This window comes from Propithecus coquereli, unplaced genomic scaffold, assembly GCF_000956105.1.
Source record: "Propithecus coquereli isolate 6110/MARCELLA unplaced genomic scaffold, Pcoq_1.0 Scaffold116, whole genome shotgun sequence".
NCBI lineage: Eukaryota > Metazoa > Chordata > Mammalia > Primates > Indriidae > Propithecus > Propithecus coquereli.
In genome coordinates, this window is record NW_012135636.1 from 4,398,882 (window position 1) to 4,415,764 (window position 16,883).

The window sequence follows — 16,883 nt, forward strand, 5'->3', positions numbered from 1 at the left end:
TCTAAAATATATATTTTCTTCAAATATTAAAACATAAAATTTGAATAACTGAGTTAAAGTAGCATTGGATCTAAAAATAATTTTAATCTGTGAATTAAAGAGAAAAATTAAAATTTGGACCTAAAGTTTCATGCAACTTTTTGAAATGGACCATCTTTGTTCATAACCTACCTGGAAGAAAATTTTCAAATCCATACTGCTCACCTTTCTATCAATCCTTGTCCCACTCGAAACCCCATGTTTTCCAGCTTGGTAATACATCGTCCATTTTCCTATTTAAAAAAATAATAGTTTTGAATACTTTTAGAATGCTGAGATGTTAGTATTCAAAACTAGTTTTAAAATACTAGCTAAACATTTTAATGTAAATATTTATACTTATTTCACTGAAACATTTTAAGATAAAGTGAATTCTAAGATATCCTTGCATTTTCTTAGCATTAATCATTTTCATAGGGCAATAAGATAAACTATTGTTTATTATTATTTTTTGGAAATACCATCTTCCTAATTACTCTCCCTTCCGCCTTTTTCCCTATTTTCAATCATTCTTTTCTCCTAGGTTATAAAACCTGGTATCACCTTTGACTTATTTCTCCTCGTTCATTCCCTTTGTGCTGTCACTAAGTTCTATTGTTCCTTGCTTCAAAATGTATCTTAAGAGTCATCCAGGTTTCCCAGTTCTCAGTGTGTTGTAGTTGATGACCATCCTATGCCTTTGCGATTGCGTTGCTCTTCCTTTGACAATCTCATCTATTAATAATCTTTTTTTTTTGAGACAGGGTCTCCTCTGTCCCCCAGGGTAGAGTACAGTAGCACTATCATAGCTCACTGCAACCTCAAATTCCTGGGCGTAGTGATCCTCCTGGCTCAGCTTTCCAAGTAGCTAGGACTACAACATGCACCACCACACTCACCTAATTTTTTTAATTCTTTGTAGAGACAGGGTCTTACTATGTTGCCCAGGCTGGTCTCAAACTTTTGGCCTCACATGATTCTCCCGCTTCAGCATCCCAAAGTGCTAGGGTTACAAGCATGAGCCATGGAGGAGTCCAGCCTAATCTTAAAGCTTTAAATACTACCTCTATGTTGAACACTTCCAAATCCTATAGATGATCGACCTATGGATTGCCCTATACAATCCAGACCCATACCTCTCCAGCCTCAACCTTCTACTCTCTTAAGACTCACTCTGTTCCAGCTGCACTGATCTCTTTTGCCCCTTAAACATGCCGTGTATGCTCCAATCTTGTGGTTTTTGCATCAGCAGCTCTTCCCCCAGATATTCACATGACCAACTCCCTTATTTCCTTCAAGTCTGTTCTCATGTCACCATTTCAATAAGGCCCACTTTACCAACTTCTTTAAAATTGCATCATCCCCTTTAGCAACTCTCTATCCTAATAATTCTAAAAGTGTGTCCCCAGACCAGCAAAATCAGCATCATATGGAAACTTGCTAAAAAGGCAAATTCTTTAGTCCCACTCACAATTTACTCATTAGAAATTCTGGGTGTGGAGCCAGTAATCTGTTTCAACAAGACTTCTAAAAGTGATTGATGTTCTATCCCACTTCCCTGCTTACTTTGTCTCCATAGAACTTCTTTCACTGTTAAACATACTATACATTTTACTATTTTATATTGCCCACATCCCCTTTTCTCCAATCTCTGCTAGGATACAGCTCCATGAAGGCTGGGATTTCTGTATATTCTGAAGTCTGTCTGTCTCCCATTAAGAAGTAAACCAACCATAGGCATCATTATTTGCTGAATTTTCTTTGGGGAACCAGGCACTCCACTTATGCTTCTGTGACTACTAATACTAGTACAGACTTTAACTTCATTGGACATAGCCATCTAGAGGTCCCACAGAACCCTCAAACTAGGCATATTCAAAATAATATTCATTATCTTAACGTCCTCAGCCTGCTCTGCCTCCAAAATTCCCTAACTTCATCAATGGTACTACCATCACGGCACTAGTTACCCCAGCCAAAAAAGTTCCATTTTCTTCACCCCTTTGCCCCCAACCCCTCCACACACACTGTAGTCCTGTGAATCCTATCTTTTACATGCTTTTCAAAACCTATATTCTCAGCCGGGCGCGGTGGCTCACGCCTGTAATCCTAGCTCTCTGGGAGGCTGAGGTGGGCGGATTGTTTGAGCTCAGGAGTTCGAAACCAGCCTGACCAAGAGCGAGACCCTGTCTCTACTACAAATAGAAAGAAATTATTAATCGGACAACTAAAAATACATAGAAAAAATTAGCCGGGCATGGTGGCGCATGCCTGTAGTCCCAGCTACTCAGGAGGCTGAGGCAGAAGGATCGCTTGAGCCCAGGAGTTTGAGGTTGCTGTGAGCTAGGATGACGCCACGGCACTCTAGCCCGGGCAACACAGTAAGATTCTGTCTCAGAAAAAAAAAAACAAAACCTATATTCTCTCTCTATCCCTACTGCTTATGTTAAGCCTTATCATTTCTCTCCTGGCTTTCAGTTACAGCCTTCCAAGTAGTCTTGTCTTGGGTTTTTCCTTTGAGTCATTATATTTTACTGGTAACAGAATTTCTAAAAAAAGAAATCATATTTCTTTACTGGATATTTCAGTGCCCACTCCCCTTTCCTGAAAATAAAGTCCAAACTCCTCAGATGGCATGTTATGTCCTTTCCTTAAGGATATAGCCTTTCCTTAAATGACCCCTGGCTAGTTAACCAGATTCACTAACATCCACGTATCCACAAGAATCCTTCCCTCTACCACTCTGAAATTTCTGCAGCAACTCCAGAGTGCTATGTTCTCTTCTGCCTCCATGGCTTTGCACATGCTCTTCCCTAGACTTCACATCCTTTAAATTCAGCTCAAATCTCGTTATCAAACATGCTTGGCTGGAATGAGTACCTGTAAGTTTCGATGCTCTTTGTGAAACAATTTGCTCTCTGTAGACTCACCCAGAAACATATTTATTAGCAGGAAATATGCTTATACATAGATACTCTCAAATCCTTTGATCACATGAGCTTTTGAATTAAGCCACACTAAGTATCTTTTGATCTTGCTACTTGTTAATTTACTTTGGCCCCTGTGAGTACTCAGTACTAGGCACCAGATTTTTTTTTTTTTTGAGACAGAGTCTCACTTTGTTGCCCTGGCTAGAGTGAGTGCCATGGCATCAGCCTAGCTCACAGCAACCTCAGACTCCTGGGCTCAAGCGATCCTCCTTAGGCACCAGATTTTTAAGAAAAATTAAACTTGAGAACATTTTATTCATTAACCTTTTTAAAATCCATTCTCCATAAATTGAGAAATGCCCAATTAGTCAATTTTTAGAGATTTAATTCCTATTCAAGCATAGTTTGAAATCATTTGGAGAATGAGAACATTGGTTCTTTTATTTCACTTCAAAAGTTATAAATAAAAGTTTATTCCAGAAAGTTATTGAGAGTTAATAAAATTTTATTTTGCTTAAAAAAATTTTCATCATAGGGCCAGGCACGGTGGCTCATGCCTATAATCCCAGCACTTGAGAGGCCAAAGTGGGAGGATCACTTGAGGCCAAGAGTTTGAGACCAGCCTGAGCAACACAGCAAGACTCTGTCTCTACAAAAAAAATTAAAAAATTAATTAGCTGGGCATGGTGGCACGTGCCTGTAGTCCCAGCTTGGGAGGCTGAGGCAAGAGGATCACTTGCGCCCAAGAGTTTGAGGTTGCAGTTAGCTATGATGAGCTAGAGAGCCACTGCAAGATGACCCAGAGCAAGACTCTGTCACCAAAAAAAAAAATTTCAGACATGAGTAGAACAGCTGTTGGTTTTAGGTTTTATTTTGGGTTAATCTATTGTGAAAAAGAGATTTAAAAGATTTTCCAGGTCAAGAGTTGGGAGAGAAAAAGAAAGACGGGAGAGGAAAATAAAGAGAACTGAATGTACATGTGGTGGTTGGGCAAGTGTGGATTTTATGATAAAAAAGTAAAAGGGGTGTGTTGTTAATTGTTCATTGGGGGAAAGGGAAGACCAATTTTGCATAAACAGAAAACACTGTTGATGATGATGATAATGATGATGAAGTCAATGTAACTTGAAAAAAATCTCTGTTGTAGACGGGTCTGAATAAGAATTTGTTTCATTTCCAATATTCTTCCTGATGTGTCTTCCTAATGAAATCTTCCAATGTATTGTGGCCATCCTTCTTGTAGTTTACAAACTGGCGGCATCTTTTCTTAGATGTCCTACAGGTACTTCAAAAGTTCAACCTGCCTCAAAATAATTCATTATCTGCATCTCCTTATCTCTTTCTTCTCCTTCATTCCCTTTCTCGATTAATGGCAGCACCATCCAACTCAGCTGCTCAAGCTAAAAACCTGGGGATAATTTTCAACTGCCATTCTCATTCTTAACCAAGGCCTATAAAGTCCACCTCTACCTCTCAATATGCTCTCTCCTCTTCTCACTATCCCTGTCTTAGTTCAGATCTTCATCATCTCCTAAAAAGACTCTTGCAATAATGGATCTTCTCACTACAAGGATCTTCCCTCTCTAGCCCAAACACTGGATTGTCTTTATAAAATGCAAAAGGGCCACATCATTCCCTTCCTAAAAACTCCTCCCTTCAAAAGACTGAAATTCTTTAACACACTGACTGCCACACTAGAAAAAAAAATTTGTCCTTGGGGCCACAGTGCTTTATTACAAAAACAGAATAAAAACTTTGAAAACAAAATGATCCTTTCTACTTTAATGAAAAATCTGTTATTGACTTCTATTCACTTAATTCATGTTTTTAGAATTAAATTGTCAATATTAATTGTAACAATAAGAACATCAACAACTAAGATTTTCACGAACCAACTGCAGGGTTTTGCTTCCTAAGGCCCCGGGCTCAAAACTAGCCTGAGTTAAATACAACTCACATGGCAGTTATTGTGATAATCATACAAGCAAGGCTCTTTCTAATTTCAGCTCTCAATTCTCTCTCTCCACGCATTCAATCTAGTCACAATGAAATAATTAAGCATATTTAAATCCATCGCTTTCATACCACTATGCCTTTCCCACCCCCCACTCTCCACCCCTCTTTATCAATAGCATTACAGAAAGGGCTCTTGACTTGAGCATGACTTTGGAATATCTAATTTCTAGAATCCGTTTCTACTCCATGATTCTATACCTAATTACCAACCAATGCTTAATTTTTAACTATTCTTTAAATCCCCATTTACCTAGTACAGTGTCAGGCCCACGATACAAGCTTAATAAATGTTTTCTTAAAGAATCAATGAGTGAATGAGGACTCCCACATATGAAAAGTAATCTCCAAGAGGATGGGGCCATTGTTTCATTCAGTACTACATCCCCAGCACCTATAACTAGCTCCGACATAATGGGCACTAAATATTTTCTCAGTTGTGTTTCCTAATTATCCTAACGTCTGCAAACTTTGCTTTGACCTCAAACCTCATTAGGCTTAGGTCCTCGAGTTGTGCAGAGTTGTACTGGGGATTAGGGTTGGGGAAGGAGGGACAGGATTCTCAGGCTGGGACAGGTCTGTGCAGTGGACGGCTTGGAAGTGCTGGAGGTGCCAGCAAAATTAAGTAGGAGCCAAAATCCGCTCTGCAGTTAACTCTGCCATGAATCATGGTAGGGACAACACTAAAAGTAAGAAAATCTGAGGTGTGTAGGACAAAGGTATGGGAACGGACAAAAAGAATCAAATAGAAGATACGAAAGAGGAAAGGATGAAAGATGAAGTATCAAAGGAGTCAGCCGAGAGGTTCTTGGGTTTAGGATACCTGCAAGTGGACCAGTTTGTCTACACCTCGGGAGGCGCTGGGCGGCGATGGGACAGGAGTTGAAGGAAAGAACTGAAGGGAAACAAGGAGTGTCACCGCAAAAGAACCAAGGGCAGCACTCACCACCTCCCCCTGCTCCGCCGACTTGTACACTCCAGACACCATCTCGTTATGGAGAAGCAAAAACAACGCCTCGTCCGCCATTTCCTGCTTATTCTTCCAACCTCTGTGTTTCGGCAACCGTTTGGGCTAGGCCTGGGGGTTCTGGCTCCCGCCGGGGCGACTTGGCTCGCGCCGCGGCTGCCGGAAGCCGCGGCCCAGTCTCTCGTTGCTAGGAGACAGAGGAATTCACACGGCTTCCCAAATGCAGGTACTGGAATGAGTCCGGTAACGGCGAGAGCCCACCCCAAGGGCCACCAAGCCCTAAGGCCGAACGAAAGAGTCTGACAGCCGCACTAACCAAACTCAGCCCGGGAGCTGGCCCTGGGCCGGGGGCGAAGAAACAACTTCCGGTCCCCTCTACCCCGGCATTCCGCCAACTCTATGATCCCTGAGTTCATCTCTCAGGTCAGGGGTGAACTAACTGCCCTCGCCCAGATATGAGGAAGGTTCCTCCTCCGTGCCATCGGGGGCACGGGTGTGGAGGGTAAAATAAGACATAAGGATTTCCCGCTGCCATCTCCGTGTCAATTAGCTGTAAAAGTTAGAAAAATTGACAAGAGTTTCTGTTGGCTTCATCTAAAGCCTCCATTTCCTGCATATGTTCTTCACTATGAAAAGTTGTAGAAAGACTGAATAAATCACTTTTCAGACCGTAAATTTTTGATATGTTGAGAAGTTATCCCAATCCATATTGTATTAAACCCGGGTATGCAAAAAGATTTAGAGCCATTTTGGCTACCAAGAAGTTAACTGGCAGTGGGGTGCAAGGGACAAGGGGGCGGAGTAAGCAAAAAACTTCAAGGTATATGTGAACCACAAAATACAAACTAATCAGAGGATAGGTGAATGGAAAAATGCCAAAGAATTCAGAAAAGTGACGTCACTGTGGGATGGTATTCCTAACAGTCTATGGCAGTTGTAAGACCACTCCTACAGAGGTGCAAATGCCTATGCTACACTCTGGCTTAAGCACATTGCTTAGCCTGTGGTTCTTTTCTTGATAATTTACAAAGTAGATTTTTTTTTTCCAATTAAGTTCAGTGTTTCCCCCAAATTAATATATTGGGTTATCTCAAATTGTTAACAATAACCTCTCAACTCTTATATACCCTTTGACAATAATTTAAGATCATGTTCCATAACTGTAATTATGGTAGGGTTTTTTCACATGTCCATTATAATGTTTGGATCAGTTTATTCTTTTCATCATATAAATCAAGCATAAAATTTCCACCTAAGCCTTTTTTTGGTGTCAGCCTACCTCACAGCAACCTCAAACTCCTGGGCTCAAGGGATCCTCCTCCCTCAGCCTCCTTTTTTTTTTTTTAATTTTTATTTTATTTCTTTTTATTTTTTTTTCTTTTTTTTTTTTTTTGGTTTTTAATTCCTTTTTTCTCTTTAAAAAATTCTTATGACTTTATTCGTATTCTTTTTCTTCTTTTGCTATTTTAAAGAGATACTTGAGGGAAACCTCACCCTCCTGAGTAGCTGGGACTACAGGCGCTTGCCACAAAGCCCAGCTAATTTTTTGTTTCTATCTTTAGTTGTCTGGCTAATTTTTTCTATTTTTAGTAGAGAAGGGGTCTCACTCTTGCTCCTTGCCTCAAGGAATCCTATGGCCTTGGCCTCCCAGAGTGCTAGTGTTACAGGTGTGAGCCACTGCGCCCAGCCTCACCTAAGTCTTTGAGAAAACAAGTATAATTTTGAAGAGTATTTTGCCACCATAATCTTAATTTTTCCAGCACTAAAATTTCCTATATATGAAATCACGCCCTTTATGTCTAAATCACATTCTCACCCTCATTGTCACCATTAAGGAACAGGAGTCTGAGCCCACCACTGATGTAAAAAAGTAAGCAATTGACCAATTTACCAAGGCCGATTTCTCAAACCACAATAACACGGGTTTTTTTTAGTCTTGTGGAGGGCAGAAAGGAAACTAATATATATTAAGGACCTACTAAATATTGAACACAGAATTCCACTGATCCACCTCCCTAAAGCAGACTGTTAAATTGCCCAGGATCCTAACAATAGATCCCAGGGAAGGAGGAATAGATCCTATTTTTTTGGTTAACTCTAACGGCATTTTCACATGGAAACGTTGTTTCAATGGTGGACAGGCTCTACCATCACCATACTTTCATGCCTCAGGCTCTACTTCCTGAGGTTGTACAGTGTAGTAACAAGGCCAATGAGACTAAGTATGGTCATAATCAGAATTGTCCATCCTCAGCCTTATTACTCATCTCTACTTTTTCTTTTTTTTCTTTGTTTATTTTTTTCTTTCCTGAGAGAAGGCAGCACCAACTTTTTTTTTTTTAAAAAGTCTCAAAAAAAATTAAAAATGTCTTTTTAAAAAAATTATTGATTTGAGACTGGGATGGGTGTGTGGGGGGAGGGGTTTCACTATATCTCCCAGGCTGGTCTCCAGCTCCTGGGCTGAAGGGATCCTCCAGCCTCAGCCTCCTCAGTAACTGGGACTTCAGGCAGGAACCACCAGGCCCAACTATTTTTTTTTTTATAGCACTTCTCATTTTCTAATATGCTATGTAATTTATGTTTACGGTCTGTCTCCATAATTCCTCCTCCCAAGCTTCTTCAGAGATCTTTACTGTACGCTGATATACCCAAGTTTCTAGAACAGTACCTGGCTCATAGTAGTTGCTCAATAAATATTTGTTGAATTAATAAATTATCTTTGCTCCTTCAGGAACCTCTAAACTACAAAAGCAGGAACCACAGCTACCTTATTCTAGGGTTTATCTTCAGCAATACCATAGAAGCTTTATAAGGTGGTTGGATGAATTAAAGTGGTAGCTTGAGTTTAACAGTACGCCCACCATCGATCTTTGCAAGGAGGATGTCTGGCTGAGGCTATTCATATTGTTTCCGTGGGGAAATGTTTTCTGAGCTACAATTTGTATATGTATTACTGGAACAAGACCAGTTCCCGCGTTGGCAGTGTAGGTAGAGCAGAGCCAGAAGCTGGACAACACACACTCCCATTAACAATAGGGATGCTCCCCTAGAGTCACTTAACCACTCTATGCCAGGTGAAGAGGCTAAATCAGCCATGCCTACCCTGTCTTATCATTGCTTTTTTCTAGTACAGCCTTGCACAGGGTCTGAATCAGAGGCTGATTCTCAGTTGGCGAGACGAGGGACAGTTACATTATCGGCAATCTCAATTTTCTTACCAGTAAAAAGAGGCATTTTATCCAAGCTCTATTTTGTGAGGAATAAGGCATATAAAGTGTTTCACACAGGGTCCTGGACAAGACCAACCCCTAACATTCGTTAGCTGTTATGATTAATTTTTCCTATTCTTCATTCTTCCGCTTCCTTCTGCTAACCTAACCTAATCCAGGGAAGCATGCCTCTACTCCCTCTCTGGGCATGCGCACCAAAAGAATGGCCGCGCCCTCTCTTATTTAAATCATTAACTGAGGTGAGGGGAAGAAGAAAAAGTAGACTCGCCTACGCCCTACCCTGATGTGATAAGGTGGTTAAAACGATATAAGGCACGTTACATCACAGTTCGGAAAGGCTGGAAACTCCGCGCTCTCTTTGACAGAACTGCAAGCCCGTGAGCCTACGACTCCGAGGACCCAGGGCCTCTCAACCCCGCCCCAGCTCTGCGCTACAAGCGGAGTCCAGCCACACGCGGCTAATTGGGGAGGGAGGTTTGCCCGGCTGACTTCTCATTGGCCCAGAGCCACAAAGGCCGCAGCTTCTCCCCCTTCCGGTCGCTAAGTGGTTGAGGCCGAAAAATAACGCCTATCGTCATTGGCTAAGCTCGGCTGTCAGTCCTTTCGCGTCTCGCAGCGCGACGCAGAGCGGCGCAGTCCCGCGCGGCCTGTAGAGCAGTCTCGAAGCCTGCCTCACGGAGAAGATGGCGGTCGCAGTGAGAACTTTGCAGGAGCAGCTAGAAAAGGCCAAAGAGAGCCTAAAGAACGTGGATGAGAATATTCGCAAGCTCACCGGGCGGGATCCGAATGACGTGAGGTAAGGGCCTGACGGGAACTGCAAGCTCTGAGAGGCAGCGCTCAAGTCGGGGTGAATTGGGGGTGGGGAGGACGGCCGGCCCTGAGAAGGCTAGAACATCGAGGCATGTTCCCCGGGCGGCGGTAGGACCTCTGCCTCGGTGAGGTGGTGAGGCTCCAGGCTCCCGCTGGGCTTATGTGCTTGAGGAAAGAGAGCGAGGCTTGGATGCGCCAAATGGTTTCCCGGCCTGTGAGAAGGCCCGAACTGCGGATTCCCGCCCTTGGCCCTGCAGGCCCGGAACTGCAGCACAAAGCCCCTTCCCGCTCCGGCGGCCACCCGGCCCGGGGCTGGCGCGGAGACGCTCCCGGGTCGCGATCCGTCGCCTCTCCCCCGGGCTCTTGCCCACGTGCAGCTTCCTCCGGATGGCGGGATCGGGATATGCTCCAGTCTTGTTAATGTGCAGTGGCATCAAGGCAAATGTAATTTCTGTGGTAGTGGTGTTGGAAAACGAGGAAGTTAAACGGTACTAGCTGTCCTGTTTCAGACACGTGGATTTGAAAGTGTCTTTTTAGAACTTTCCTTATTATTTTCTCTTTATGATGCCCCACATCTCTGAAAGTGTTTGGTGCCATTAGATGTGTCTGCGTGTGATTTATTTACTTATTTATTTTTTTACTGATTTGTAAATCTCTTGTAGGCCCATCCAAGCCAGATTGCTGGCCCTTTCTGGTCCTGGTGGAGGTAGAGGACGTGGTAGTTTATTGCTGAGGTAAGATTTCTTTAGGACTTAATTCATGCCAAAAAATAAGCACCATTAGTGCTTTTTATATTAAATTAACATTGCTTTGTACAAAATTAGCGGTAGACTCCATAACACAGTGTTTTTTCTCTTTGTTGAATGCTGTGATCAGCTAGTTTTCTGTAAACATACAGTTATCCTGAAAAATTAGAAGTTGAGTATATTAACTATACTAGTTTTTTATAAACTTAATTTATTTTTGTAGTTTAGAAAAATACTATAAAAGCATTTTGGAGTGAATGTCTATTTAAGGTTACTTGAATTAGAAGGATTTTAAAAATTCCCTTGCCAAATGGAAATATCATTTATCTTGTTATTTCAAGTGCTTTATGTTGAACATTTTTAATTACAGGCGTGGATTCTCAGATAGTGGAGGAGGACCCCCAGCCAAACAGAGAGACCTTGAAGGGGCAGTCAGTAGGTAGGTTAAAAAAAAAAAAAAAAAGGGATTCCTAAAGGCATCTCTATTTTCTGAGGTAGTGCAGAAATATTTGATAAATACTGTTGAATTGAGTTGTATTAGAATTGAGTAGTATACCTCTTCCCTGCTAGTTCCCTTGGTATTTGACTAAACTGAAAGAACCAGTATTCCTTAAACTCAGTTTTTCATTTATGATAACCCCAATTTTTTTTATTACTTCTTTTCTTTTTTCTATTTTTAGAGATGGGGTCTCACTGTGTTGGCCGGGCTGGACTTGACCTTCTGGCCTCAAGTGATCCTCCCACCTTAGCTTCCCAAAGTACCGGCATTACAGGTGTGAGCCACCACACCCAGCTTATGATAACTCAAATTTATCAAAGTATAGGTCAAGAGAGGAATAAAATAGGGGAAATCATAAATTTATACCATTCTTTCTGTCTTGTACTTGAAAAACTTGAGAAGCCTGAGAAATATTTAGATAATTTAGGTGATCAAAGTTTGGTTGGGGCATTAGTTGACACATTTTATCCATTCACTGCTGGAGGAAACAGTAAAATGGGATAGAGACTGATAGAAGCTTCTGGAAATGAGTCCTTGAAAAAGTAAGCATCTGTCTTTGGTGTGCAGTTACATCAAATTCTGCAGCAGTTGTTTAAATTACTTTTCCTATGACAGGCTGGGCGGGGAGCGTCGGACAAGGAGAGAATCACGCCAAGAAAGCGACCCAGAGGATGATGATGTTAAAAAGGTATTAAGATTAAAAGAACTTTATTTAGTGGATGAATATAGGACTTTCACTTTACATTTAAAAACATACCACCCATATGCTACTTAAATTACTGAGATTTTCCTTTCTTTTGTAGCCAGCGTTGCAGTCTTCAGTTGTAGCTACCTCCAAAGAGCGCACACGTAGAGACCTTATCCAGGATCAAAATATGGATGAAAAGGGAAAGCAAAGGTATCTTTAGTATCCTTCCAGGCAGGAAAAAGTCCTTTGAAATAATGCAATTTTAAGAAAAATTAAAGGATTGTTTATGTGTCCTGTAGCATCTGTTGGGAAATGATGGGTTTAGATGAAGTGGATCCTGTTGAAATAGAATTTTCCTTTTCTCTTCTTTAGGAACCGGCGAATATTTGGCTTGTTGATGGGTACTCTTCAAAAATTTAAACAAGAATCCACTGTCGCTAATGAAAGGGTATTTATGCAATTTTTGTTTTGTATCATAATGTTTATTAAGATAGTAGATTCGTGTTTTTAAAAAGAGCTTAAAAGCAAGGCTAAAATAAAGCCAAGTAGAAACTTACAATTGTCGTATTATGAACTAGTATTTTTTTTGAAGTGATGGGGATTCGCGTGAACCTCTGTTACTAGTACAAATGTTCCCTGGTCTTTGACTGTTGATAACCTGGGTTTGATCTAAGCTCAATAACTATCTCATTGTGTGATCTTGGGCAAGTCCCTTCCTTTCTTTAGGCCTCAAAATGCTTTCTCTCAAACGAGGGAGTTAAACTCCATGATCTTCCGAGTAGTTCAATAATTGTAACTTTTAAGGTTTATTTGTACACTTATTTAGCATCCAGAAGCAAAACCACAAACACTGCCTGCCCTCCACGGTTTTAACTGTGTCATCTTTCTAGAAGTTATTCTTTAGTAAAATCTACAAAATTATGTCTGAGGGGTTAAACCCCAGGTTATTGCTTCTGGGGAGAACTATAGTGGAATGGGGGAGATGATAATTCAATTATCAGATTAATAAATTCTTATTTTAGCTTTCACATATTGACTTTATAAGAGGCTTAAAAGCATTTTAATGCCTGAAGAATAAATTGGTAGTTTTCTGAAATAAGAGAAGTATGATTATTTCTTTAATTAGGACCTTTGTCAAATTCTTTGATTTGGAAAGAATAACTTTAAAGACAGTGCCCATCTTTTTAAGTTGACTTTTATGAAAGAGTCTTACTTAAATGTTATGTTGGTATAGAATGGTTGTTGATATTGTAGCTAATGGCCTTGAAATTGAGATTTATGTCAAAAAGCCTCAGTCCCCATTTACTGAAAGACAAATCACAACCAGTAGCAAATGCTAAATACTAAGTTCAAATTAGTTAGTATCCTGAATTGAAAATGTGAAATATATATGCAGATACCTATATATAATAAAATTATAATGTTTCACATAATCAAGATGCATAATAACTTTAAAATTAGACTAAAATAAAATATACCTTGATGATCTTTTATCTATTTTAACACATAAATATTAAAGCATATTACTTATTTTTAGCAAAAGAGGCGCCAGGAAATTGAGCAAAAACTTGAAGTTCAGGCAGAGGAAGAGAGAAAGCAGGTTGAAAATGAGAGGAGAGAGCTATTTGAAGAGAGGCGTGCTAAACAGACAGAACTGCGGCTTTTGGAACAGAAAGTTGAGCTTGCGCAGCTGGTGAGTATTTTGAATTCTGAGATTGGTAATCCTTCATGTTTACAAAAACACTGACCTTTTACCTTTTCTTTAGCAAGAAGAATGGAATGAGCATAATGCCAAGATAATTAAATATATAAGAACTAAAACAAAGCCCCATTTGTTCTATATTCCTGGAAGGATGTGCCCTGCTACCCAAAAACTAATAGAAGAGTCACAGAGAAAAATGAATGGTAAGTACATCATGAAGGGATGCATTGAAATTTTCTTAATGCATAAGGTAATGTTTTCATATATGCACATTTGTTTGTTTCCTAAAATAATGGTGATTTAATGTTTGTTGGGTTTCCTTGGCTTTTTTGTTTGTTTTGTTTTTTTGTTTTAAATAATCTGAGATGGTGAGGAGTTTAGAGTACAGGAATAGTTATGTCATGATGGAGTCTCACCTGAAACTTATTTTGTGGGCAGTGCTTATGCTTCTGTATTTCTTAGGTATTTGTTTAAGATTATTTCTTTTACTTTGATATTCTTAGTAACCAGATAAAGTGAATGAACATTGATACGGTTCTTAGAGGGAACACACATGGAAGAATAGACACTGCTAATGTGGTGATTAGATGTTTTCCTCTCCTTGGTATCAAAAAAGTTAATGCATGATTAGATGCCATAAAACTGGTTCTGTTTTAAATCAGTTTTGTTGTTTTTCATCTAGCATGAAGATTGATCTGTTTTTTCATCAGTTAGATAATGTCTACTTTTGCCTGCCACTAATTTCTTAGTATGTAGGTCTCCAGTGGATATTTTGCCAGTTTGTGATTACTTATTTGCCGAAATCAGTCTTTGTCATCATCACTTTGCAAAAAGACATTTTTAGATGAAGCTTAATGACAATTTATGACTACGTGTAAAATTGTGATTTGAATTTTCTTGATCATGGTACATTTTACACATGTAAATTTTTATTCTTTAGCTTTATTTGAAGGTAGACGCCTCGAATTTGCAGAACAAATAAATAAAATGGAGGCTAGGCCTAGAAGACAATCAATGAAGGAAAAAGAGCATCAGGTGGTGCGTAATGAAGAACAGAAGGCGGAGCAAGAAGAGGGTAAGGTGGCTCAGCGAGAGGAAGAGTTGGAGGAGACAGGTAATCAGCACAATGATGTAGAAATAGAGGAAGCAGGAGAGGAAGAGGAAAAGGAAGTAGGTATTGTTCATAGTGATGCAGAGAAAGAACAGGAGGAGGAGGAACAAAAACAGGAAATGGAGGTTAAGATGGAGGAGGAAACTGAGGTCAGGGAAAGTGAGAAGCAGCAGGATAGTCAGCCTGAAGAAGTTATGGATGTGTTAGAGATGGTTGAGAATGTCCAAAACGTAATTGTTGAACAGGAGGCGATGGAAACTAATCAAGTTGAAAGTATAGAACCTTCAGAAAATGAAACTAGCAAAGAATTGGAGCCAGAGATGGAATTCGAAATTGAGCCAGATAAAGAATGTAAATCTCTGTCTCCTGGGAAAGACAATGTTAGTGCTCTAGACGTGGAAAAGGAGTCTGAGGAAAAAGAAGAAAAAGAATCTGAGCCCCAGCCTGAGCCTGTGGCTCAGCCTCAGCTCTTGCCTCAGCCTCAGCCTCAGCCTCAGCCTCAGTCTCAGGCTCAGTCTCAGTCTCAGTCTCAGTCTCAGTCTCAGTCTCAACCTCAGTCTCAGCCCCAGCCTCAATCTCAGTCCTATCCTCCATCTCAGTCCCAGTCCCAGCCAGTACTCCAGTCCCAGCTTCCCTCTCAGCCTGAGACTCTGCCGTTAGCTGTTTTACAGCCACCCCCCCAGCTGATTCAGGAGCAAGGGCATTTACTACCTGAGAGGAAGGAGTTTCCTGTAGAGTCTGTAAAACTCACTGAGGTGCCAGTAGAGCCAGTCTTGACAGTACATGCAGAGAGCAAGAGCAAAGCCAAAACTAGGAGCAGAAGTAGAGGTCGAGCTAGAAATAAAACAAGCAAGAGTAGAAGTCGAAGCAGTAGCAGTAGTAGTTCTAGTAGCAGTTCTACCAGTAGTAGCAGTGGAAGCAGTTCCAGTAGTGGCAGTAGTAGCAGTCGAAGTACTTCCAGTAGTAGTTCCAGTACAAGTGGCAGCAGCAGCAGAGACAGTAGCAGCAGCACTAGTAGTAGTAGTGAGAGTAGAAGTCGAAGCAGGGGCCGGGGACATAATAGAGATAGAAAGCACAGAAGGAGCGTGGATCGGAAGAGAAGGGATACTTCAGGACTAGAAAGAAGTCACAAATCTTCAAAAGGAGGTAGTAGTAGAGATGCAAAAGGATCAAAGGATAAGAATTCTCGGTCCGACAGAAAGAGGTCTATATCAGAGAGTAGTCGATCAGGCAAAAGATCTTCAAGAAGTGAAAGAGACCGAAAATCAGACAGGAAAGACAAAAGGCGTTAATGGAAGAAGCCAGGCTTTCTTAGCCTATTCTTTGCAGCAGAAGATTTCTTGATGAGTAAAAGGATTACCTTTCCTTGTAAGGAGGATGCTGCCTTAAGAATTGCATGTTGTAAAAAATCTTTTTGGAAAATACAGACTGTTTGTTTACCAGACATTCTTGTACTTTTTGCATAATTTTGTAAGAGTTATTTATCAAAATTATGTGAGGTTCCAAAATATGTAAAAATAATAATAATAAAAAAAGATTAACATCCCTTGTCATCTTTTTTAAATATCCTATACTCTTCAGTAAGAATCTGTATATTTTAATAGGCAAATCTTTAAGTCTGTTCCCTTCTAATTCTGTATCATACATTGCTTTTGTAGAAATAAATGTGCATTTCTTTCATTTTGGGGATGTCCTTGTTGACACTTGTATAATAAATATTCTCTTGATATTTTCAGCTTTTATCACTAGATACCGAACATGATTAGAATGTTTTTGAAGGTTTTCTCACTTTAATTTGCCTTAGACAATTATTTTGAGTTGTCAAGAGTCAGATCTTTGCAGCTTTGAGGGGGAACAGTTTTCTTTAAAATCATTTACTAATCTCCTTTGTTATTTTAACCTAAGCATTTTCCCTGTTTCTCATATTTAAACCATATATTTGGTAGATAACTTTAACAGTATGATCTGGTTGGCATTTTCTTCCTGATTGTGGGAGCATCATTCTTTTGTCTTCATGATTACTTGTGCGATACAGCATATACATCTGTTTAAAGAAAATCTAAGGGAGGGAGGTAGAAAAGTATCTTCTAAAGCTGGTTTTTGAGTTTGTGGTCTTGTCTTAACTTTTGTGTTGGCTCTAACTGAAACATGCCATATGTGTTTTCAAGA

The 16,883-nt window shown here is 40.2% G+C and overlaps 2 protein-coding genes across 2 annotated transcripts in view; one reads left to right on the forward strand and one right to left on the reverse strand.

The window, feature by feature from the left end:
- TRAPPC6B (trafficking protein particle complex 6B) overlaps positions 1–6,261 on the reverse strand; it is a 19,340-nt gene extending 13,079 nt beyond the window's left edge. The window contains exons 1-2 of the mRNA XM_012658324.1: positions 5,908–6,261; positions 205–272 (exon numbers count right to left, since the gene is read on the reverse strand). Of these exons, the coding sequence (XP_012513778.1) occupies positions 205–272; positions 5,908–5,988 (149 nt within the window). The 5' untranslated portion in view covers positions 5,989–6,261. The remainder of the gene's footprint in view (positions 1–204; positions 273–5,907) is intronic.
- Positions 6,262–9,734: 3,473 nt separating this feature from the next.
- On the forward strand, positions 9,735–16,260 carry PNN (pinin, desmosome associated protein). Its single transcript, XM_012658218.1, has 9 exons — positions 9,735–9,954; positions 10,631–10,702; positions 11,085–11,153; positions 11,829–11,901; positions 12,017–12,111; positions 12,274–12,349; positions 13,439–13,594; positions 13,668–13,806; positions 14,544–16,260. The coding sequence occupies exons 1-9, from the start codon at positions 9,842–9,844 to the stop codon at positions 16,004–16,006; spliced, it is 2,256 nt and encodes a 751-aa protein (XP_012513672.1). The 5' UTR covers positions 9,735–9,841; the 3' UTR covers positions 16,007–16,260.
- Positions 16,261–16,883: the final 623 nt, after the last annotated feature.